We start from the raw sequence: 26,476 nt of genomic DNA, 5'->3' as shown, positions 1-26,476 counted from the left end.
GAAGTGTCTGAGGTGTCAGAGGTGGAACAGCAGCAGTGGGGGTGGGTGAGTCTGCAGCCGATGTTGGAGACTGCCTCATGGCTGAATCAAATCTGTTGAAGAAATGATTCAGTTCATTTGCCCACCTCACATCCCTCCCAGGCAGAGAGTTCTGATGTTTGTGGCCTGAGATGGTTCTGAGGCCTCTCCAGACTTCACCAACATTGTTTTGCTGAAGCTGGTTCTCCATCTTCTGCCTGTAGCTGTCCTTCCCATTCCTTATCAGTCCCCTCAGCTCTCTCTGCACCCTTTTCAACTCCTCTTTGTCTCTGGATTTGAAGGCCCTCCTCTTCTGCTTGAGGACAGCTTTAATTTCTGAAGTAATCCAGGGTTTGTTGTTGGAGAAACACCGTACAGTCCTGGTAGGTACGGTGTTATCCACACAGAAATTAATATAGTCAGTAATGCATGTAGTAAGGCTGTCGATGTCCTCTCCGTGGTCGTCACAGATCACCTCCCACACAGTCGACTCAAAACAATCCTTAAGAGCCTCCTCGCTCTCCTCCGACCATCTCTGCACTGTGCGGGTGGCTGGTGGCTCCCTGCGCACTAAGGGCTCATACACAGGGACAAGGTGCACCAGGTTGTGATCAGATCTGCCCAGGGGAGGGAGAGGTGATGAACTGTATGCCTCTTCAGCATTGGCATACAGTAAGTCCAGTGTTTTATTGTCTCTGGTTGGGCAGGTCACATACTGGGTGAAGGTGGGCAGTGTGGAGTCCAGTGAGGCATGATTGAAGTCCCCTGATATTATGAGGAGGGCTCTCGGAGATTGTGTTTGCAGTCTGCTGACCACAGAGTGGAGAGTGTCACAGGCTGCATCCGCGTTGGCCGAGGGGGGGACATACGCTGTTATCGCGATAACATGCGAGAATTCCCGGGGCAGGTAGTACGGACGCATGCTAACGGCTAACAGCTCAATGTCTCTGCTGCAGAGTTGTTCTTTTACAGTGATGTGCCCGGGGTTACACCATCTGTCATTCACAAACACTGCCAGTCCCCCTCCTTTCCTCTTACCGCTCTCTCTCGTCCTGTCCGCTCGCAGCATCTGGAATCCCGGTAGTGTCACGCTCGTGTCCAGAGTTAGTGATGTTAGCCACGACTCCGTTAGCATCATGATGCTACATTGCCGGTACTCCCTCTGTGACTAATTACTAATACGTTAGTTATAAAAATTACGAGAAGAAAAAAGATAAGAAGGAAAGAAACTCAGAATGAGCAGAGCTGCTGTAACAGGCTGCCGCACACGGGGGGCGCCGGAAGTAATAATTTGTTGTGAATTAGCATTATATTAGTGAGGAGTTAATGCTAAGTAGGCTACCATTAGCAGCTAAAGCTAATTCGAGGTGAATAAACATTAGTAGCTAACGCTAATACCCTTTTCTCTTGTGTTATAATGATGTGAGACGTTAATGCTAAACAGGCTGCCATGAGTGACTCCTTTTCCTTGCGTTATAACGATGTGAAGAGTTTATTCTAAGTAAGCTGCCATTAGCAGCTAATGCCAATACTGTTTTCCCTTGCTTTCTACAACTTGAGCAGCTATTGCTAAGTAGGCCACTTTGCTCTGCTAAGGATTTGTGTGACCATGATGGAAACTGATAAGCTAATGCTGCCGAGCTAATGCTGTTTATGGGCCCTGTTAAAATCAATATTTCATTCTCATTCTGTTGTTTGAGAACAATAACAGAAAAATGTGCACTTGAGAACAAATTAATTGTGAATTCAGCTGTGAATGTAGAGTTTGTCATTATTTAAGCTTCCATTTCCAAATGTTAGCTGACACTTTCTTAGGTACACAGTGGCATCTATCTCAGGTACACCTGACACCTAAATGTTCCTGCAAACAGACTCCTTGGAGACCCCCTACATAAATATCCATGTACTATCCAGCTAGACTAGTGTGTCTGTCCCTGAAAATATTCCTGCATGTGTGATTGTTCATGTCTCATCTGCAGGAAACAAACAGGAAGTGAGTGAAGGACACAGGAAATGTTTCCAGCTCTTCCTCCTCTATCAGACATTGGCTGTATCCCAATTCAGGGTCTGCAGCCTTAAAGGCAGCATTTTAAGGCCGATTACATCACAGCGACGCAACGAAGGCTGTCCCAATTCAAAGGCTGCTCGAAATGCGGCCCTCAAATGCGTCCTTCATTTCCCTGAATTTTAAGGCTGTGGTGGTGTAGACTTCGTGGCCCAACATATCCCACAGTTCATAGCGCGGCAGTCGGTGTGGATAATTTTGCCACAGACGGCAGAAGCGTAGCGTAGCAGTAAACTGTTAAAAGTAAGTACTGAATATTATGTAACTTATTTATGTGCAAATGTTTAATAATGAGGAACATTAAAACATTACTGTTGGCCACATGTCGGCAGAGTTATGTGATGCTAGTGATGTTTGTACTTTAAGCATTTATTTGGTTTTAAAGCCTTTAAAATATAATAATACAATAGTCGACCTTAATCTTACAGAGAATGTGATGATTTTATGGATAATTAAAGTCAGTCATATATCCACAAACACAACAAGCTGAAAGTCAGTGATGCTGCTCAGTTTGCAGTCCTGGATATCACGGCACAAGCAGGATTCACTGCACTGTTAATGTTAGCTATGTTATATTGCTGCCTCTGTTCGGTGGTGTCGAGCCAAACGGACTTTAACGTGTGTTTGAACGAGCTGACCGTTCACTCGTTAAGCTGAAAGAAAGATGCTTTAATCACAGGAGTCACACATGTGCCCACTGTAGCATCTGGGAACTCTTCTTGTTTAGCACTCGTAATAACACAAACACTAAATCCTCCTTCTCTTGTGCTGTTTTGTAGCAGTGTGTACACCTGAGACTGTCACCTGTCTGTCTGTCCTGCACTCTCTCTCTGTTTCTTTCTCTCTGATTGTGGAATAAAAGTATGAACATGTATTTATAAGTTACACTTGTGTTTGAATCCTGCAGCTTATCACACATTTGATTTCCATGTGTGACAACTGCAAGTGTCCAGAGTGAGGACAGACTGAGGGACCCACTGCTGCACATCATCTGTGAGGCTTTGCACCCCTGATGATCCACCAGGACAAACTCAGCAGTGTGTGAGGAAGAGGAGGAGGAAGAGCCAGCAGCAGCTGACAGATGGAGAGAATAGACAGACTGTTCCCTGTTTGTGAAGGACTGCTAGGAAAGTTTAGAATAACTAATTGTCTGTCCTGAATCAGTCTTATTAGGTAATGTTCACATAATGTTATCATTCCAGTGTTTTCAGTGTGGGAGAAAGTACTCAGGGCCTTCAAGTTACACACTATGAAAGGCAGCAACAAGTTTAATGTTCAGAAACCTAAAGTATGTATCAGCAGCAGAATGGAGCCAAAAATAAATGTTTGTTTCAGTTCTATGAAGCTTTGAGTATTTTGGATTAGTAGCACTGCTGTGTTTGTTGCATCATATTGCTGTAATTGTTTATATGCTTTATATATTCTGAGGTAAGTTGATCTATAGTGTTACATCATATTCTATAAGGATGTTATGTGTTTGTATACGTTCTGCCCAATTTGACCCATTTAGCAGAAGTCAGCCTGTTTAAGGCTCTGATATCTATTCTGTATGACTTAAAGCAGTTATGACATGGTGTGATTTTCTCACCCAATAAAGGAATATTTAATATATCAGTCTACTCTTCATTCTATCAGCAAAAGTTATCACAGCTCCTACATTTGCTTTTTATACATATATGTAAGCATTGAGCCAAATTTAGTAATGCCAACATATTAAATGAACACTATTTGTCTCTTATATATGATACACCTATATTTGCACTGTCAAAGATACTTGTCTTTGAGTGAAGATTTAAGGTGATAGGACATATAAGTAACTGCAACTTGAATCTTTACTGAATCTCAGTATTAGACACAGAGTTCACTCACATGAATTTCACTCACATGTGCTGTACCAGTGTACCTGCACATGTGATGTGACAATAGAAGTGATTTGATTTGAGAGTTCAAACTCACTGTTGTAATAATGATTAATATAATAACTATAAACCTGGCCATATCATATTTACACTGACTTTAGTCTCATGAACAACATTAGCTAATTGTTATTTACTAGCTAATCTTAAATGACTGTTCAGTACAGATATGAAGCCCAACAATCATGTTTTACAGTCCTGTGGTCTCAGCCTCAGATACTCATTAAATCATACAAAGCTCGTGTAGAAACAAACGGACAAAATATGTTCTCCTTCATTTCTGTCAACCACACTTTTCCCGCTATCATGGTTGCTAGGCAACCTGGGCAGTGCGACGGAGGCTAGACCGTCCAATTTCACAAGCCTCGCACTTCCGGCCTTAGCGGTCTTTGAGTACGCGGCCCTTGAGGACCGTTGAGGCTGCGTACTTTAAGGCTGCAGACCCTGAATTGGGATACAGCCATTCTCTCCATACCTGAGAGTGTCCAGTCTCCAGCCTGGATCCTTCAGTTTAGCCGACAGCAGCCTCATTCCTGAGTCTCCTGAATGATTGTAGCTCAGGTCCAGCTCTCTCAGATGGGAGGGGTTGGAGCGCAGAGCTGATGCCAGAGAGGTACAGCCTTCCTCTGTGATCAGACAGCCTGACAGACTGCAGACACACAAAACAACAATCCATCTGTCAACAATCATTTTCTCTTTGTAACAATAACATCTATTCAATGTAACTTTATTTATAAGTGACAATACCCAACAGACAACAACAGTCATCTGAAGCTGTTTAACAGAGTAAGGTGACAGCCTCCAATATTAGAGAGAAAGCCCCAACCATCAGACAATCCACTGTGAGCAGCACTTGGTGATGGTGGGAAGGAAGAACTCCATCTGACACAAAGATCCTCCCAGTGAAAACAGGCTCCAGGAGGAGCATCTACCATGACTGGTTGCAGGGTGAGGGGAAAGAGAAGAGATGAGCTCAGAGAGACAAGAACAAAACACAAACTAAGGAGAGAGAAGACAAAAGTTAAGGACATGCAGTAGTGATATATAAAAGCATCAGGAGTGAAAGGAGGTGTGGAATAGAAGAAATTATTTTACTGCTACGATATAATCTACCTCATTAACATTGCATTAATAATATAACCTACAGCATTAAGACGGCATTAAGATGTTTAAACATACTGGCACCATATAAACCTTTATTACAGGTGCAGCCATAATCATTATATACACACATTGCATTTTGTGCTTATTAAAGAGTTGAAGCTCAGTCAATTAATTAAAGGTTGTAAGCCTCGTTCGGCGCGAGGTCCAGACGATCTATTGTGTAAGTGACTTGGAGCTATAGAAGGTTAAAAACTTCATACACGCCTACAAAACACATATACCACATATAATCTAGAAACAGGCTTGAGCAAAGGCCTGAATGTATTCAGCTTCTTGTTGCATGTGAGTTTGCTTAGTAACAGGTGACAGAAGATGTGCCAAAGAGGAGGACAAGTCCACTCCTGAACTCAAACTGGGAGCTGCTTCCACACCCAGTCCAACATAGCCAGGCTTTCTTTGCATTCATTGCTTTGACAAAACCTCAAATCCCAGTCAGAGATGTTGAGCATCATCACAGTGATGATCATTTCTCTGGTAACCCAGGCTTTCTGCTTCAGGATCTGTGCGGGCTCACATAACAAGGAGACCTTTAAACATTATTTCACTAAATGAATGGACTGAGCTCAGCCTACAGATGAACTGCTGCCAGAGATCATAAAGAACATCAAACAGTCAAATTCAACACTTTAATGGAAATATGAGATTAATGCTGGAGACAATCATGAACATGTTGAATTCATGAACATCAAGAATGCAGCGAGTGGTAAAATAAAGATTTGACCTCAGTGTTTCTGTCTATTCCTAACATATTCCTAACATGATAGCTGCACTTTAGAGCTCTAAAACTGGAACTGACACATATTTAAACTCTACATGTTACTCAGTACATTCAGTTCTGACACTCGCCCACAGTCCAACAAAGGAAACATGGAGATCACATCAGTTTGTCACCAAAGTCTAATTATTAGGGCAACTTAACCTGTTATTATCAGGTTGAGTTAACCTGTTAACTCATTAACCGATTAGCGTCAGCAATTATTTTAATCACAGTTTTTAAAATCATGATTATTGTGAAAGTGCTCACTGGCTCTGAATATAAAAGCCATGGGTCACAGGAGGGATGTTGACCAGTGCTGGCTTGAAATGGGCGTCATTATGCGTCTCAAACAATGAGAGCATTGAGGGTGGGCCTAATACTACTGCAGTGCTCACATGCCCAGTAATCTTTGCTGGGTGTTACGACCCGGCTCGTAATGACCGTAACGATGCGCAGGATGTCACGCGACTTCCCACGCCCAAACAGACACAGCCACAGCGTTTGAATCTTAACAATAATTTATTTACACTATTGGCACAATGGGGGAGTATATGCTTCGGGGTGAGCCAAGGCCAAAACAATAAACAAAACTCAACCTATGCTTCGGTTCCCCTCTAACCTATCCAGGGAAAAGAAAAAGAAATAACACAGACTGACCCCCCTGGTCTAAAAAACACAGGAGAAAAGAAGGCATCTCAAAATAATCGGCAGCTCACCCCTACTTACTCCGCACCTCACACACATGCCCGACTTTATGCTAAAAGACTGTAGCTGCGGCCGCGCCGTCTGGACCAGAGGCAGGTGCATGGGAAGTCTGACACACATCCCACCCAGTGCAGCTCTTCAGTCGCCCTTTTGTAGCTCACGGCCACCGCAGGAACCAGTCACATCAGGCCGGTCTGCACAGGTGAATTTACATACGTCACACAACAGAGAAACCAACAGCACCCGTAACACTGGGCCTTAATAATAATAATGGATTGGATTTATATAGCGCTTTTCAAGGCACCCAAAGCGCTTTATAATGCCATTATTCATTCACACACTGGTGGAGGCAAGCTACAGTTGTAGCCACAGCTGCCCTGGGGCAGACTGACAGAAGCGAGGCTGCCATATCGCGCCATTGGCCCCTCTGGCCAACACCAGTAGGTGGTAGGGTAAAGTGTCTTGCCCAAGGACACAACGACCAGGACAGAGAGCACGGGGATCGAACCGGCGACCTTCCGGTTACAGATGCGCTTCCCAACCCCCTGAGCCACGGACGCCCCACTTAATGCTCTGAACAAAGCTGCACATCACAAGACTAAATAGAAATGAATCAGTCTTTCATTTCTCACTGCTGTTTGACTTCAGCTCTCAATGTCCCACCATAACCCATGGAAAGAATTACTGTCCATCCAGGCTCCTGAACATGAAGCTGATGAAGGTGGAGTATTGTGAGGGCTGATGGTGATGATGGTGAAGAATCCAGGGGCAGTGGGTGGATGGCAGCATCCCCATGAAGGATCAGAGTGAGAATACATCATCATCCACAAAGAAAACCAGTCTGAGTGTCTGACGCTCTTGTTAGAAAGATGCAGTCACAGCTTGTGGCTGCAGTTAGCTGGTTTACTAGTTAGCTGGTTTGCTAGTTAACTAGTTTGCCAGTTAGCTGGGAGCTAACTCACTATTACATTGAATACTAAACTGTGTAAACCAGGGGTGTCAAACATATGGCCCGTGGGTCAAATCCAGCTGTTAAGATAATTTCATGTCAATTATTGATGAACTTTCAGGTTTGCTGATAATCAGTGTGAGCACGGCTGAGATGTTATTATGATGAGCAAACCATGTGGCCAAACACTTTAAGAGTGTCAATAGAAAATTGTATTTTTTAGTCAGTATAAGCTTTTAATGATATAAGTTTGCTTGTGATAGAATGCTGCATGATGATCATTTCCTTGCTTAGGACTGATTGTTCTTTCCATTGTTCAGGACTGATTGTTCTTCACAAAACGTCTTCTGATTATTTGTATCTGAGTCTTCTCACAGCGATAGTAATAAGTCAAACAAGCAGTTCTGACCTCACACACACACACACACACACACACACACACACACACACACACACAATCGCACATGCTCACGTCAAATGTATTCATTTTTCTTGTGTATAAATAAAGACAAGTGCAAGAACAGAGCGCGCATCGCAGGGCCCCCATTCTGGTGTGAGCGTTCTGTGATCGCCCTTGTATACAAGTAAATGCTGCAGCGTCTGTGTGTGTTTCTCCTCTTAGACTCTTAGCTGAAGAAGTTTCTTTAGAATAAATCTCTTGACATTTATTTTGGTCCAGAGAAGAAAAAATAAAGACACAGAGAGAGTCTGGTATGACCAAGCAGTAATCAGACAATAAATTTAGTTGGTAATACAATAAATTGTGAGATGCTTTCTGTTTGATTGATGCAGCACAAGTAATTTACTGTATGAAGGAAATTCTCTTTTGTGATAATATTTTGAACGTGCATTTCTGTTGAAATGCCACTCCAACTGCCTGCAAAATAGCGGAGAGACCCTCCTGGATACATCAGAGCCACATCAGAGCCACTGCCAAAAGGTTGAGGTCCCCAAGGATTCCACTTCCTTCACAGAAATCAACTAGTAAAGGAAAGTCTCACTCGCGCTTGGTTGCTTCGGGGGTGAGGGGGGAAGTGCCGATTGGGCCCCCGTAGGGTAAGCCCGCACTCCAATCTCCATCCGATCAACTTTAGGCCAGCCAGGTGCAGGTGTGTACAACCATGGGAAGGTGGACCCTCTTGGCAGTGTTGGGAAGGTTACTTTTAAAATGTATTCCACTACAGAATACTGAATACATGCCCCAAAATGTATTCTGTAACGTATTCCGTTACGTTACTCAATGAGAGTAACGTATTCTGAATACTTTGGATTACTTAATATATTATCATGCTGTTTACAACTACGTGAATGTACTATTGCTGTGATTTATTACTGTTACTGAAGGTCCGCGTCTCCGAACCGTAGTAAAGGGACCTCTGGCTAATACGGTGGGTTCCGTGTCGGGCTGGTAGCCGAAAAATAGCTTTACTTTGTTGTCTGGGTCAACTTTGCTTGCCAGAGACAGAGAGAGGCGTTGAAAGGCTGCTCCAACGGAACTTATTGTTTTGGAGGAAAACACGAACACAGTGTACAGTTGAGTCTTAATAGCTTACTTACAAATGGCTTCGTCAGGCTATCTTCTTGGCTGGAGTGGTTATTATTATATTTACATGCTTCAGCTCCCGTTTTTGCTCCGTGACAGCTTGGACTTTTCCTTTTTCTCCCTCCCTCACTCACAGACACATAACGTGTATGGCAGTCCATTCTCGCTGCGGCACGGACTACACTGCCCATGAGGCTACATTCTTTAGGGCCATGCCTGTAGCATTCTGCCTATTAGCTTAGCACAACAACAACAACAAAAAAGCGCTCTCTCACCTAGGAAACACGCAGAGAGAGAGTCACCCTGTAACCATGGCAACCGTAACGCTGCCGCCTGGAACAACAGAACATAGCTGTCAAACAAACCCAAACAATCCTGACCGGCGACAATATAAAACAGGAAAGTACCGCCGTGTAATCCATTTATTTCAACAAAGTAACTGTATTCTGAATACCACCTTTTTAAATGGTAACTGTAACGGAATACAGTTACTCATATTTTGTATTCTAAATACGTAACGGCGGTACATGTATTCCATTACTCCCCAACACTGCCTCTTGGTTACCTTGACTACGACGCTCACCCTTACAGGACCCCAGCTGACTCCAATAACAGCTGAACCACGAGGCAGACAGAAAAGATGGACGCACGACAACTCCCACCTAAGAGACATGACGCAAGACCACATCCATCCTTGGATGAACAATGCCTGGTACCGTTATATCCACGACAGGACCCAGGCGGAATCGGCAAATACAGACTGTTATGTCTGTTCTCATATGCCCAGCACATCGACACACCCCACACTATATGGTGAATATATGAACAACACTCAAGCAAAGTGTGCAGCCAGCTTCACTGGCATTGGATTCCAACACAGCCGAATCATCACCAATGACACAATCCCACATGCTGTTGGACTTAGTAATGGAACATGTGATCAACTCTTCTGGATCGATTTCAATGTGACAAACCGGAATACATCCATCCACTTCCCAGTGTTTCTGGACCAACTCCCAGGGAAGAACCACTCCATGTGTTATCAACAAGAGAAAGGTAACACACCCGTTGGAAACACCACAAACTGTGTCCAAACTGCAGGCCTCAGAGAGGGCGCCCCTGTGAATATGAGTGGACCTTCTAACGGCACGTACTGGGTGCAAGGAATGGCCTGGCTATGTGGACAATGGGCATATTTCATACTGCCCCCAGGCTGGACAGGAACGTGTGCTTCTATATTCCTGTCAGACCACACTTTCAGGATGACCGCAGTAAACACCACTTCTTCTTCAAACTTCTTCTGACGAAGTTGTGTTTTTGTATTTTCCTACTCAGTTGTATATAGTATTTGTATTTCTATTTTATTCTATTGTATATATTATTCTATTCTATTTTATTCTATTGTATATAGTATTTTATTTTATTTTATTTTATTTTATTGCATTCCAGTGTTTTCTAATTTCTGCTACATAACTTTGCACTTTTGCTGTAACAAAACAAATTTCCCACCTGTGGGACTAATAAAGGCCATCTTATCTTATCTTATCTTATCTTCTACAGCACGCCGGAAAAGAAGATCTACGTTCCCTAAACTTCAACCACATGACCCGATATGGGGAAGCAACGTACCCAAGGAATTCAAACTGTGGACTACCGGACAGAAAGTACTCCACACATTGTTCCCCTGGGTGGGAACCGGAAAAAAACATGCTGAGGATCGAAACTCTGGACTACCGCTTTGGACTCTTCTTGAACGCTTCGTGCAAGATCAACGAACAGCAGAATCAGGAAATTGATGCATTACGGATCGCAGTGATGCAACATCGAGTAGCTTTGGACATGATACTAGCAGAGAAAGGGGGACTTTGCGTCCCCTTCAACAACACCTGCTGCACTTACATACCAGACAATGTACACTCATCAAACATGACTGACGCCCTGAACGCCTTGAGACAGATCCAGCAGGCCCAAAATCAGGACTATGTAAGTAATACAAGTGATTGGTTTTCTTGGCTTTACACTGGCTCCTGGCTACAGGTGCTAAAAAGACTACTACTGCCTTTTCACTGTGCAATACTTTTTGTTAATAACCAACGGTGCAATAGACTTCAATACTTGAAATACTTGAAATACTTGCAATTCCCTTGTATTCTTATTTATTCTATTTATCCCTTTTGTATACTCTTATTTATATATGTCTTTGTATTTATATATGTGTATATATAGTATTCTGCTCACATTCTGTAACTTCTGTCGGTGCTGTGCTATTTGGAAACCGAATTTTACAGTTAATAGGATTAATACAGTTCTATCTTATCTTATCTTACTCATCGGAGTTGGAATATTTTTACTTCTATTTTGTGTTTTTGTAACATGTATATTGGCATGTCTAAAACTCGTGATTAACCGCATAATCGTTTCCACTGTAGCTGCATACATAGCCGTGACAAATGATGATGATGATGACCCCGACCTGTTGGAATGTGAAGACTTTGTGTGATTAATGATGATGTGACAGAAAATGTACAACAAGAAGCTACATACTGATATCTCACTTAAAAGTTATACTGACAACAGGAGGGAATGTCAATAGAAAATTTTATTTTTTAGTCAGTATAAGCTTTTAATGAGATAAGTTTGCTTGTGATAGAATGCTGCATGATGATCATTTCCTTGCTTAGGACTGATTGTTCTTCACAAAACGTCTTCTGATTATTTGTATCTGAGTCTTCTCACAGCGATAGTAATAAGTCAAACAAGCAGTTCTGACCTCACACACACACACACACACACACACACACACACACACACACACACACACACACACACACAATCACATACGCACATGCTCACGTCAAATGTATTCATTTTTCTTGTGTATAAATAAAGACAAGTGCAAGAACAGAGCACGCATCACAGGGCCCCCACTCTGGTGTGAGCGTTCTGTGATCGCCCTTGTATACAAGTAAATGCTGCAGCGTCTGTGTGTGTTTCTCCTCTTAGACTCTTAGCTGAAGAAGTGTCTTTAGAATAAATCTCTTGACAAAGAGCCAGACTGGGATCATACCATTATTTGAAAGAAGCCGGAAATGTTCCATAGACAGCAAGTGCAGTGGTAGAGACCCGGTACACAGAGAAACGGGGAGCTGTATTTAAATGCAAGTGTGTCAGGAAAGAGTGAAAATACAAAATGAGCAGCATCTGGCTGCATTGCAGGGATATTGGAGACGACAAAGCTGAGTGCAGAATTTATATAGGAGATATACAGGAGAAGCTGAGAGTAGAACTGATCAAATTATGAGCTGACTAAAGTGATATCTATTTTTGTCTTCACCCATTTTGCATTGTGGAGGACGAAAGGTTTCAAACTTGTCAAGACCTTAAACCTCACTTGTGTGTTCTTCCTTATACCATTAAGTGGATAAAAATAAGGCTTTTATGAAAACACTAAATAAGAATTGCTGACTTCAATAAGACTAAAATTACAGTTTAGTAATGAATACTTCATAAAATAAAGTGGATTTGAATGGCAGAGATATATTAATGTGTGCATGTAGCACACATGAGTCTCACAGGCCTGAATGAGACTCGATGAAGCCATTCATAATTAAAATTTATAGCTCTTAACTCCTTTAATCTGTTACTTACCACAAACAACCAGAGGTTTTGGAGTTTTAACTGTATTTTCTTAAGTTTTACAACTTTTCTTACTATTGAAAACCTTATAGCCATTCATACTATACAAAATAATTAAGCAATAAACATTTAAGCTGTTGAGTCCCAATGTCTGCGGTATGACGGGTGAGGGAGAACATCTGGTTTAATGGGATGTACCAACAGATCTGTTATTTAGATATAGACATGTGTGGTATCTACAGAAATGTCAGAATCTCAAAGCTCACAAAACCATCTCAACAACCACCAAACAGCTAAAACAGCAAGTGAACAGACGAGAAGTAAAAAGATTCCACCAAAAAGATGTAAACACAAAGTACGGACCCCCCTGTTCATCTGTTTATCAAATGTGAAGCAAAGTTTTGGATGTTCATTTACTGCTGGTTCAGTGAATTTTGGTTGCACAGTGATGAAACCTGCAGTCTCAGAATCTGTGAGAAGTCTGCTTTCAGCACGCAACAGCATTGTTCTGTTGTGTGCTGTGGATTCACCTCTGCAAACTCATCACTATTTTCACCATCAGGTTTCTACTTGGACAATAACAAACAAGGAAGCAGTTCCCAGGAACTATTTCCTGTTTTAGAACCTTTCAATATAAGAAAATACTACACTTCAAAACACCCCATGTCTCCTCTTATCAGACGATTAACTTTATTATTAATTTGTTAATTCTGTCAGTTGATGAAAAAACAATGCTTGATCTCACCTGAGAGTTTCCAGTGTACAGCGTGGACTCTTCAGTCCTTCAGACAGAAGTTTCAAGCCTGAATCCTTCAGGTTACTGTTACTCAGGTCCAGCTGTCTCAGATTAGAGGTCTGAGAGCTGAGACATGAGGCCAGAGGTTCACAGCTTCTCTCTGACAGGTCACAGAGACTCAGTCTGAAAAATAACAGATAAGCAATTACAAAAACCCCCACTTACGTTGAAGCGTAATGAGATACTATTATATTTAGCAATATTTAATCTTGTTTTTTGTCAGGAAACTGAGCACTGATGCAGAGCAACATGTGGAGAGAATCACAGGAGACGAAGTGAAGAGAGAACAGCAGTAAAAGCACACTGTTCAGTGTGCTTTTGGTATCAACAAAATGTGTCAAATTTCTTTATTTTGTATTTGTTTTAGAAGAATTGATGATTATCACTTAGATAACAACCACAGGCCAGGTCTAGATGGCGCTTTGGTAACCATGACACCGCGTACTTCCGGCGCCGCTCCGAGCTGGCAGCCAGTATCAGCAGCTCCGACCTGACCGAGTCCTTTTTTCTCTTTAATATATGTTTCTCTGTTGTTTTGTGTTTATTGTTTTTGTTTTTCTATTGTGGACTGCTGTCCCCCACAATGGAGCTCAGAATTCTATGGACAATGGTGTTCTTTATTACATTTTTTACGGCATCTTTGTCCGGAGAGCGCGTGGAGGTCCGACCTCCCATTGTTTACAGCAGGGATCGGCTGTTAGCCCTCGGAGCCTCCGCTGCCCTGCCTACCGCCGAGCAAGCTAACATCCCCCACGAGGTGAGGAGGAAGAGACGCGATACTCGGGTCGGGATCAGGCGTCGCAGTAAAGTTAGGAGGTACCGGCCAGCGATTCCATCTATTATTATGGGGAATGTGAGATCTCTCCCCAATAAAGCAGACGAACTGGCGGCCCTTGCCCGGCATCAGAGGAGCTACAGGGAGTGCAGCCTGATGTGCTTCACAGAGTCGTGGCTAACTGCGCTAACTCCGGACTCACACGTAAACATGGATGGTTTTCATCTGATCCGGGCCGACAGAACAGCGGAGAGTGGTAAGAAGAGAGGAGGGGGTCTGGCTGTGTTTGTGAACGATAGATGGTGTAACTCTGGGCATTTATCTATCAAAGAGACGCTATGCTGTAAGGACATTGAGCTGCTAGCGGTTAGCATGAGACTGTACTATCTACCGCGAGAGTTTACACATGTGATTATGATAGCTGTGTATGTCCCGCCCTCTGCTAACACTGCAGCAGCCTGTGAGGTCCTGCACACTGTAACCAGCAGACTCCAAACACAGCACCCTCAGGCCCTTTTCCTGATCTCTGGGGACTTTAATCACATCTCCCTGTCCTCCACTCTCCCCATTGTCACCCAGTATGTTACCTGCCACACCAGAGACAATAAAACATTGGACTTATTGTATGCCAACACCAAGGAGGCATACAGCTCATCGCCTCTCCCTCCCCTGGGGGGCTCAGATCACAGTCTGGTTCATCTCCAGCCTGTGTATAAACCTTTAGTACACAGAGAACCAGTAGTGAAACCACAGTAAGGAAATGGTTGGCAGAGACTGAAGAGGCCCTGAGGGACTGTTTCCGTTCTACTGTGTGGGACAACCTCTGCAGCCCCCTGGAGGATGACCTCAACAGCATCACAGACTGCATTATGGATTACATGAACTTCTGTGTGGACAACACCGTACCCATCAAAAAGGTACGGTGTTTTTCTAACAACAAGCCATGGATAAATCCTGAAATTAAGGCTCTCCTCAAGGAGAAGAAGAGAGTCTTTAGATCTGGAGACAAACAGGAGCTGAGAGTTGTCCAGAAGAAGCTGAAATGGAAGATAAGGCAAGGGAAGGAAAACTACAGGAGGAAGATGGAAGAGCAGATGCAACAGGACAACATCAGAGGGGTTTGGAACAGCCTGAAGACAATCTCAGGACAAAAACCAACCCCCCAGGCTGCAGGAGACTTGGGGTGGGTGAATGACCTAAATAAATATTTTAATAGGTTTGATCAACCACCCACCCCTCCCACAGCATCGTCCCCCCTGCTGCAATCTCCTTCATCTTCAGGGACTGCCTGTCCTTCATCTCAGGACTTCACACCTCTCAGCTTCACACCTCCCAGCTCCCAGTCATTACACCCACCCCCGGCTTCTGTGGACTCCAACATACACACTCCTCCCCCAAAATCCACTCTCTCTATCTCAGCACTTCAAGTGAGGAATGAGCTTCGCAAGATCAAGGTGTGGAAGGCTGCAGGTCCAGATGGCGTCAGCTCCAGGCTCCTGAGATGCTGCGCAGATGAACTGTGTGGCATCCTAGGATATCTGTTCAACCTGAGTCTGTCACTGGGGAAAGTACCACAGCTGTGGAAGACCTGTGTGGTACCGGTACCAAAGATCTCCCATCCCAAGGACCTCAGCAGCTACAGGCCGGTAGCCCTGACATCGCATCTGATGAAGACCCTGGAGAGGTTGGTTCTAAACCATCTGTGCCCCCTGGTGAGGTCTTCATTGGATCCGCTGCAGTTTGCTTACCAGCCTGGCATTGGGGTGGAGGAGGCCATCATCTACCTCCTGCACCGAGCTCTGACTCACTTGGAGAAGCCTGGAAGCACTGTGAGGATCATGTTCTTTGATTTCTCCAGTGCTTTCAACACCATCCAGCCACGACTTCTAAGAGACAAGCTGGAGCTATCGGGAGTGGACCACCACATGTCCCAGTGGATACTGGACTACCTCACAGACCGTCCACAGTATGTGAGGTCACAGGGCTGTGTCTCTGATACACTGGTCTGCAGTACGGGGGCCCCACAGGGAACTGTGCTGGCACCGTTCCTCTTCACCCTCTACACTGCAGACTTCTCCCACAACTCCCCACGCTGCCACCTACAGAAGTTCTCTGACGACTCTGCCATAGTCGGCCTCATCACAGGTGAGGACGACTCAGAGTACAGACAGTGGACTCTGGACTTTGTGGACTGGTGTCAGCAGAACCACCTGCTGATCAACGCTGGGAAAACCAAGGAGTTGGTGGTGGACTTCCGGAGATGCAGACCCACCACACTGACACCGGTGAACATCCAGGGAGTGGACATTGAGATAGTGGACTCTTATAGGTACCTGGGTGTTCACCTGAATAATAAACTGTACTGGAGCCACAACACTGATGCTGTTTACAGGAAGGGTCAGAGCAGACTCTACCTGCTGAGGCGGCTGAGGTCATTTGGAGTACAGGGAGCGCTTTTAAAGACCTTCTATGACTCTGTGGTGGCATCTGTCATTTTTTACAGTGTGGTATGTTGGAGCAGCGGTTTATCGGCAGCTGAGAGGAAGAGGTTGGATAAACTCATCAGGAAGGCCAGCTCTGTTCTGGGATGCACCCTGGATCCAGTGCAGGTGGTGGGAGACAGAAGGACTCTGGCCAAAATAACATCTCTGATGGACAGAGTCTCCCACCCCATGCATGTAAATGTTGCTGAACTGCAGAGCTGCTTCAGTGACAGACTGCTGCATCCTAGATGCATGAAGGAGCGTTTCCGCAGGTCCTTCCTCCCTGCAGCTGTCAGACTGTACAATCAGAACTGCTCCCAACAAACATAGATGTTTACATCAGCGCTGTAACAACTTCTACTGTTATAACTTGCACATTACTTTTCTCAGCTTATATATACACTAACTTATTGAAAGTTACATGTCTACTTTTTAATGCACAGGTACAATAAACAATCTGCACTTTTCTAATTATTCTAAATATTCTTAACTATTTAAATATCTTTCAGTATCCTGCTATGTTTGCACACTATGTGTACGCTAATTTAAACAACTGTACTGTACTCTGCTCTGGTAACTATTGTCCATGATGTAAATATGTAAAAATTGTGCTTCTGTTCTGTGTCCTGTTCTGTTTGTATATGTGTGTTTTTGCTGATGATACAACCAAATTTCCCCTTGTGGGACAATTAAAGGATTATTCTATTCTATTCTATTCTATTCTATGACACCCGGAAATATTTCAGAAATGCGGAGAATTTCTGCTGCAATGAATGAATGAATGAATGAATGAAAGGCTTTATTGGCCACATGCAGGTCACCCTGCAGTGGAATAGAACACCCCCCGACCTTACACACACAACACAGACATCACATGGGGATACAAGTCGGAGATTGGCAGCATTACAGAAAAACACTGGAAAAGTACACTACAACGGGAAAGTAGAAGAGGAAAAAGAGACCTCTACTCATGCTGGGCTCTTATGGAGGACAGCATGAGAACAGGAAACAAAAAAACTCCTCTGCACAGAGAGCACATAAATGTCCACAGTACAACATTATGGAGCACGTGACAAGCCACAGGGTAGGGTAGGGGGTGAGCAGTAGTCCGGGGGAAACACAGCAGTCATCTTGCCCAGCGCTACCATTCCAGCGCGGGCCCAGACCCGCCGTGTACTCCAGCAGGGGGCAAGCATCAAAGGCATTGGAAAGGGAGGGGGGATCAGTGAGTGCGCGTCAGTGTATGTGCGTATCCATAGTTCAGCTGAGACAGTGTCCTTCGCCCTGCCAGGCTAAGTAAACAGTCCGCCAGCCAACCCAGGTGACCTTGCATGGAATGGGAAGAACAGTCAACACACAGTCGTTATCAGGGAGTTTTTGTTCGGCTCCAGCCTTGAGCCCCCAGCTGGCGTCGAAGAGGTATCCGCATTATGATGTTGATTCCGTTGATTTTCTTTTATACAAGCAGCTCATGAGAATTTTAGAGCTGTTCTTTAACATTCCGACACTGGTCTCTCAATCTCCTGTTGGAGAGCTGCGAGCCTCTCTATGATGTTGTCAAACTTGCGATCCATGGTCTTGTCATTCTTTTGCTCAGAGAGTCGATTCTGAGAACTCACGACTGCTGTGAGCCGTTCGACGATCTGATCCATCTTACGCTCAGAGCTGTTATACTGAGCAGACCCCTCTCTGATGTATCCCAATATACGCTCAGAGGTGTTATTCTGAGCATCCACGGCAGCCGTCAGCTTCTCTAAGGTGTTAACCATGCTGCACTCAATGAGCCCTTTCTGAGGACTCATGCCTCGTCCCATCATTTCAATCCCAGCGGGCAGCCTTTGGGGGGTTTGAACAGCCGGTTCCGCTTTCTTAATTCTCCGATAATCCAGGGCCAAGCCAGCTCCGATCAGCAAGAACCCTGTTATCATGGTTCCGAATAGGTAGATATCTTCAGCGTCCTCGATCGACAGTCCCGCCAAGCACACGATCCTCCATTTCTGCCACCCGTCCATCGTGTACCCGGCAGGGAAAGTACCTCCAGTGCACTCGGGCTCTCCCGAGCCCAGACTTCTCGTTGAGAAAAGGGTGTCAATAGCATTCGGAGACCAGTTGATCAAATCCATAATTCTCTGTTAGGTTTTAGAGAACAGACTGTGAGAGAGTGTTCCAGGGAAAGTAATGCAGACGAGACAAGACAGGGACACAAGACGCTAAGCAGGGAAGATAAGGGGAAGGGGGAGAGGAGAAAATTGCGACTGCCTTCACCAAGAGCCAAGAGAACAAGTATTGTAATGTAATGTAATGTATTCAGTATTGAACAAAGTGAACAATGATGATCATTTAGTAGTTTTATAGATTTTTCAGACGTCAGCAGTCATGACTTCTTATGTTTATTTTTTTTTATTTTTATTGTTTGCACCCGATTTGTGTTAGCTAGAATTTAAAAATATTTAAAACTGAATGTATGAGCACATATTTAATTACAGAGCTTTGTTGGAGGCTATGACCACTGGCAGCAGCCTCAGAAGAGCCTTTTTAAAAGGCTCATATTCTCACTTAGATCATCTATTTCTACTTACATTTCTTTCTGGGAAAAATGGAGATTACTTTAAAAACAGGAATTATTTTCCTCAATAAGTAGCCCTGATCACTCAAACATGTTATCAGTCAGAAGAAGCTGTCTTGTTATGAGGGAGAGAAGAAAAAGATTGAGGCACATAAAATTGTTCAAAGAGAGATAAAGCAGCTAAAATCAGGTCTGAAAGTAAAGCAGAGGATAAGCTGAATAAAGGACATTCAAGGCTGGCTTGGAAAGGAATGAAGTCCATGGTGGGGATGCAGAACAAGGACCAAAGATGAATGTGATGCTGAATCAGCAGAAGACTTGGACTCATTTGATTCCAGCTTTTATATCATTGATTTCAATGAAGAGCTTTGTGATTGTAGCAAAGGGCTGGTAGCTCTGAGAGTCCCACTGATGAGGTGTTTGTGAAGGTTCTCTGTCATCCAGCTCATCGTAGTCTAAGGAGGAAAGAAAAGCGTCTGGACGTGTTTAAGTTGCTTGAAGACGTTTCACCTCTCATCTGAGAAGCTTCCATTCTGAGCTGAAATGGTGGAGAGTCTCAGATTTAAGCCCTAGGTGAATGTCCACCCAAGGGGGTCATGATCCCCCCCTGTTGATCCTCTACCTAATCACACGAACCAAGGTGTAAAAACGGGTGTAGGTCACAATCAGCCAGGGTTTCAGGTAAGCTCAGTGTGAAACCTAGCCCCCATGTGATTTCCTGAGGTCAGCCTGTGTAGAAACAGGCTTTAGCCATATGAGAGTGAATGTGAGTCAATGAGAGCGCATACAGGACACTCTGATCTCTGAATGTGTGACTTAGGAGAGCACTGCTCTTGCAGCGACCAGCAGATTGTCTCTGTGTTTTAACTTAGTTCATTTCATTTTTGAGTTATGTTTTTTAATTTTTGAGCCTGAGGAAATCGTATATCATTGGCTTGTGCTTTGTGGAACTTTCTTTTTAACGAAGATCGGGTTTTTATTTCGCATGGTTTTATTGGCAATCCTAACAGTTGTTTGGAGTCATTGCTACTCACAAACAATTACATACTCACAGGAGTTTCTTCTGGATCTTCGGTGGAACGGCCTGTTTCTGGATTCTTTTCACCCTTCAGTGTTTCAAATGTGTGTCAAAGCAAGGAAGTGGGGTAAGAAGAGAGGTCTACATCAGCGATTGAGGAAGCAAATACGATACAATCGTATTCCTTTGCCATCAATAATCCTGGGTTATGTGCAGTCTCTGAGGAGTAAATTGGATGAACTGCATTTGAATGTCGCACATTTATGTGACTACAGGGATACATGTCTAATGGCATTCACAGAGACCTGGCTCAGGGATTCTGATCCTAATTCTTCTCTGGAACTAAACTTCAGGTTTCCCATACGTTTGGCTCGGGACCGTGGAGCTACTCATAAGTCAGCTTGTGATCGCTACCTCCCCTTGCAAGTAAATTGCACGTATGGCTGGGTCAAATGTTTGGACCCAACAAGATGTGTCTGTCTGACATTGACCTCCTCTCTGTGTCTTTGAGACCGTTTTATCTGCCGAGGGAATTCCTGCAGATCAATATCACCATCGTTTACATCCATCCTAAAGCAAATCCAAAGAATGCGACTGACACCATCTCCAACGTTATCCACTCACTATAATCTCTCTCTCCAGAGGCCCCTAATATCGTTCTTGGCGACTTTAATCGCTGTGACTTGAAGAAAACATTGGGCAATTTTTATCAGTACGTGAACCCAGACACTTCCGTAAGACTCAGGATCTATGTTATGGTTCCATAAAAGGTGCATACAGGGAGTGGAGAATTATTAGGCAAGTTGTATTTTTGAGGAATAATTTTATTATTGAACAACAACCATGTTCTCAATGAACCCAAAAAACTCATTAATATCAAAGCTGAATGTTTTTGGAAGTAGTTTTTAGTTTGTTTTTAGTTTGAGCTATTTTAGGGGGATATCTGTGTGTGCAGGTGACTATTACTGTGCATAATTATTAGGCAACTCAACAAAAAACAAATATATACCCATTTCAATTATTTATTTTTACCAGTGAAACCAATATAACATCTCCACATTCACAAATATACATTTCTGACATTCAAAAACAAAACAAAAACAAATCAGCGACCAATATAGCCACCTTTCTTTGCAAGGACACTCAAAAGCCTGCCACCCATGGATTCTGTCAGTGTGTTGATCTGTTCACCATCAACATTGCGTGCAGCAGCAACCACAGCCTCCCAGACACTGTTCAGAGAGGTGTACTGTTTTCCCTCCTTGTAAATCTCACATTTGATGATGGACCACAGGTTCTCAATGGGGTTCAGATCAGGTGAACAAGGAGGCCATGTCATTAGTTTTTCTTCTTTTATACCCTTTCTTGCCAGCCACGCTGTGGAGTACTTGGACGCGTGTGATGGAGCATTGTCCTGCATGAAAATCATGTTTTTCTTGAAGGATGCAGACTTCTTCCTGTACCACTGCTTGAAGAAGGTGTCTTCCAGAAACTGGCAGTAGGACTGGGAGTTGAGCTTGACTCCATCCTCAACCCGAAAAGGCCCCACAAGCTCATCTTTGATGATACCGGCCCAAACCAGTACTCCACCTCCACCTTGCTGGCATCTGAGTCAGACTGGAGCTCTCTGCCCTTTACCAATCCAGCCACGGGCCCATCCATCTGGCCCATCAAGACTCACTCTCATTTCATCAGTCCATAAAACCTTAGAAAAATCAGTCTTGAGATATTTCTTGGCCCAGTCTTGACGTTTCAGCTTGTGTGTCTTGTTCAGTGGTGGTCGTCTTTCAGCCTTTCTTACCTTGGCCATGTCTCTGAGTATTGCACACCTTGTGCTTTTGGGCACTCCAGTGATGTTGCAGCTCTGAAATATGGCCAAACTGGTGGCAAGTGGCATCTTGGCAGCTGCACGCTTGACTTTTCTCAGTTCATGGGCAGTTATTTTGCGCCTTGGTTTTTCCACACGCTTCTTGCGACCCTGTTGACTATTTTGAATGAAACGCTTGATTGTTCGATGATCACGCTTCAGAAGCTTTGCAATTTTAAGACTGCTGCATCCCTCTGCAAGATATCTCACTATTTTTGACTTTTCTGAGCCTGTCAAGTCCTTCTTTTGACCCATTTTGCCAAAGGAAAGGAAGTTGCCTAATAATTATGCACACCTGATATAGGGTGTTGATGTCATTAGACCACACCCCTTCTCATTACAGAGATGCACATCACCTAATATGCTTAATTGGTAGTAGGCTTTCGAGCCTATACAGCTTGGAGTAAGACAACATGCATGAAGAGGATGATGTGGACAAAATACTCATTTGCCTAATAATTCTGCACTCCCTGTATACATCTGTGGCAGGCCCCACCCTCGGATCCTCGGATCACAACACTGTGCATCTCCTGCCAGTTTATAAGACTGTGCAAAAGCTCTTATGAGGCTGATTAATGAAAGGAAAAAAGCTTTTATTGGAATATCTCGAAAGTTAGAGAAATTAGGAAGGAGATCAGATCAGAAATTTTAAAAAAAAAAGCCAAAATAAGGATAAGGTAGAGGCGGAGATGGGTAGCAATAACTTAAGCAGGGCTCGCAAAATCACTAGCCCGACGTCCCGGGGCTAGCGATTTTTCCAGTTGGGCTACCAAAATCTATCTCTGCCCTGCCCGTCGGGCTATTATAGGAAGGAAAAATATATGTCAATGCTTTTGCATTCTTTCGGAAATGTAGCTGGGTAATTATGTCATTGGCATCGGTGAGCCACTGTCAATATGTGACATATTGAAATTGCGTTTGAATTTGCGCTTGTTTTTTGCGTTCATTTTGCAAGCGCGCGAACTGTGTATAGAGAGTGACAGTACTGATTGGTGAGGCACGATAATTTGCGCACCAATTCCTCTGACATCGTCTTATCAATCGTTAGCTTACTATGCAAACATGACAAGTGAACTCTCCCGCAGCAAGCTCAAACATGTGAGAGGTTGATCGCGCAGAGAATCGCTCAGCGTTATGTGAGTGCGTGTGTAAAAGCAGCAGGATATATATTTTAGTTCTGCTGAGCCAAATAAGACAGGTCAGGGTGAAGAAGTGACAGCCACAGAAAAGCTTGCCACAAAACGGAAAGGTTATGACAAATCAGACTATAAGGCAGAAAGAAGTGCAGCTTTATGGTTTTATGGACAAAAGAATTTCTGTAGCTGCAATATGACAAGCTAAATAACCAGGGGTGCACATAAGTGGTCCGCAGGTGCGAATTCGCTGTCAAAATAAAATACGCGCACCAGATAAGAAGTTGCAACGCGCGTTTGCGTACATAAGATTTTCTGGAGGAGGACAGACATTTGTTTAGAACTCTTAAAGATGTCGAAGGAGAAAGCTCCTTTAAGCAATTACTTTGGTGTTCCTCCACCTCCAAAGAAATGTCAGAAGGAGTCCGAACCACAAAAGAAGCGCGTATTCTCGGAAAAGTGGTTGCAGGAGGTGAGCTGGCTTCAAACAAATGATGAACGCACAGAGATGTGGTGCAGAATGTGCCGTGAAAATCCCACTCTAGCAGACACAAACAGTGCCTTTTATATGGACGCAAACGCGCGTTGCAACTTCTTATCTGGTGGGCGTCTTTTATTTTTGACAGCAAATGCGCACCTGCGGACCACTTATGTGCATCCCTGTAAATAACATAATGTTCTGCCGGGTGTGTTGTTGGTTTTCCCTCGATTTCTGAGTCGACAAGCGCCTTTGTTACTGGGAACAGTAATTTTAAGAAAGGCCCCCATTAGAACCCATGAGAAATACAAGAAATGCATTATTGCTCAGTCTCCAATATCTTTCCCAGAACAAACACCAATTGCAAAAAACATACTAAAAATAAACCTGAAAAATCTGTTTAGAACAGCGTACTATGTTGCAAAGAGTGAACTACCATTGGCAAAATTCAGCAGTCTTTGCAAACTTCAAAAAGCAAATGTCCTAGATCTGGGTTCCACTTGCCTCTTACCCGTGACTTTAGTGGAAATGTCAAATTCAGGATCTGACACAGACTGATTCATGTTCTACAGTTCTTACAAGTTCATAGAAATTTCTGTTCAATTAGAACCAAGTATTTGAGTTGATGATTGTAAGTTTTATACAGTTGTTGTGATTTGTATTTTAACATTTTTTTGATTAATTTTTGTTTCCGTTACAATATTATACATTAATATTGTAACAGAAACAAAACGGGAAACAAAACATAAAAAAATTGTTCTCTTTTTTTATTCGGGCTACTTAAATTTATTTTGGGCTACCAAAAAACTGAAGAGTGCCGGGCTACCAGGGATTTTGAAATTTTGCAAGCCTTGGCTGGTTTTTAAATCCAGATTGAAAACACATTATATTCACTGGCCTTTGACTCAGTGGGTAACTGACTTTTATTTACTTATATTTTATTGTTAATACTATGTTTATTATTTTATCATATTTATTATTCTTATTGTGTCTCTTATATTTCTATTGTTCAGCACTTTGGTCAGCCTTGTGTGCTTTTAAAGTGCTATATAAATAAACTATGATAATGACGATAATGATATGTTAGTGCAAATGCCTCTAATAGGTTGCTTTAGCCTTTCCAAATAATATTCTTCCTTGGATCTGCGGTCCAGGCTTCTAAAACCATCCTAGTTTAACAAGCACTACAATCTGGAGGAGAGCTGCACTAACAGGTGTGACTGATGAGATTTGACCTGCAAGGACACTCATGTTTATTTGTATCAGGAGAAGCAGGGAAGACATGGACATCAAGTGTGTCAGGCTGCCTGAGTCCCCTCACCCACATCAGCTCAGAACTCTGCATACTGAGTCGGACTCAGAAGATCAGAGATCATAAGTTCTACAAAGAGCTGAACCAGACTTCCTGTATAGAGGTCTGTGGGCCTACTGATCCACAGTGTCAGCACAACTTTCACATCATATTAATCTCAGCACAACTAAAACATGGTGACTGACCTCAGAGTTTCAAATCGACATCGTGGATTCTCCAGAAGAACACACAGCTGCTTCACTCCTGAATCCTGCAGGTTGTTGTAGTTTCCACTCAGGTCCAGCACTCTGGGATACGAGGGGTTGGACTTAAGTGCTGCTGCCAGATAATCACAGCTGATCTCTGACAAACCACAGTCCACCAATCTGTATAAAGAATGAAAGGTGTAAATTTATTAGACAAAGTGTGAGCTTGAAATCATTCAGTGTTTCATCATCTGTTCAGAGCTGAAGAAGGTTCAGAATGTAGAAGTTTAGAAAATGGAAACTCCAAACAGCTGAAGCCAACAGGAAGCAGTATGGGCAGAAATCTGTGCCATCAGAAACTGAATTTGAATAAGTTAAATTTGAATTTGAATTGCTCGGATTGAATCTGAATTGTAACTTGAATAAAAGCTTTTGATAACTGAATTTGAATTAGTCTAATTTGAAATTGAATTTATGGTTTGAAAATGATCATCACTAAATTGAAATGAAAATGAATTGATTTGCTTTGAAACTGCATTTTATCCTTTAAAAATTCAGTCGAGCCGTCCAACAGCCCATGGGCGGCACCCGTGGCCCTGGTGGGGAAGAAGGATGGCAGCCCGAGGTTCTGCGTGGATTTTCGCCGTCTCAATGCAGTCACCAAGAAGGACTCGGACCCGCTTCCACGGATCGACGAGGCCCTGGATTACGTTACCGGCTCCAGCTGGTTCAGCTCCCTCGACCTACGCAGCGGCTACTGGCAGGTGGAGCTGGCCCCCGAAGCAAGGCCTAAGACTGCATTCACCATTGGACAGGGGCTGTGGCAGTTCAGGGTCATGCCATTTGGGCTCTGCAATGCGCCAGCGACGTTTGAGAGGCTGATGGAGAGGGTGCTCGTGAACATCCCTCGTAGCCGCTGTGTTGTGTACCTGGATGACCTGTTGGTGCACGGTGGTGACTTCGACAGTGCACTGTCTCACCTGAGCGAGGTCTTCAGCGCGATCCGTCGAGCTGGGCTGCGGCTCAACCCTGCGAAGTGCCGGCTGTTGGCGAGAGAGACTACGTTCTTGGGCCATGTGATCAGCGCTCAAGGTATCACCACCGATTCCG

At 43.7% G+C, this 26,476-nt stretch overlaps 1 protein-coding gene across 1 annotated transcript in view; it reads right to left on the bottom strand.

Annotated features, from left to right (window-relative positions):
* The window catches only part of LOC102080346 (protein NLRC3), a gene marked incomplete at both ends in the record, with an annotated part of 44,912 nt that overhangs the window by 8,363 nt on the left and 10,073 nt on the right, over positions 1 to 26,476 (bottom strand). Inside the window, 3 exons of the mRNA XM_019354503.1 lie at positions 4,475 to 4,648; positions 13,499 to 13,672; positions 25,367 to 25,546. Of these exons, the coding sequence (XP_019210048.1) occupies positions 4,475 to 4,648; positions 13,499 to 13,672; positions 25,367 to 25,546 (528 nt within the window). The remainder of the gene's footprint in view (positions 1 to 4,474; positions 4,649 to 13,498; positions 13,673 to 25,366; positions 25,547 to 26,476) is intronic.

The sequence above is a fragment of the Oreochromis niloticus genome, unplaced genomic scaffold, assembly GCF_001858045.2.
Source record: "Oreochromis niloticus isolate F11D_XX unplaced genomic scaffold, O_niloticus_UMD_NMBU tig00002015_pilon, whole genome shotgun sequence".
NCBI classification, from domain to species: Eukaryota; Metazoa; Chordata; class Actinopteri; order Cichliformes; family Cichlidae; genus Oreochromis; species Oreochromis niloticus.
Note: the sequence above shows the minus strand (reverse complement) of the source record. Positions and strands in the feature narration are given on the sequence as shown.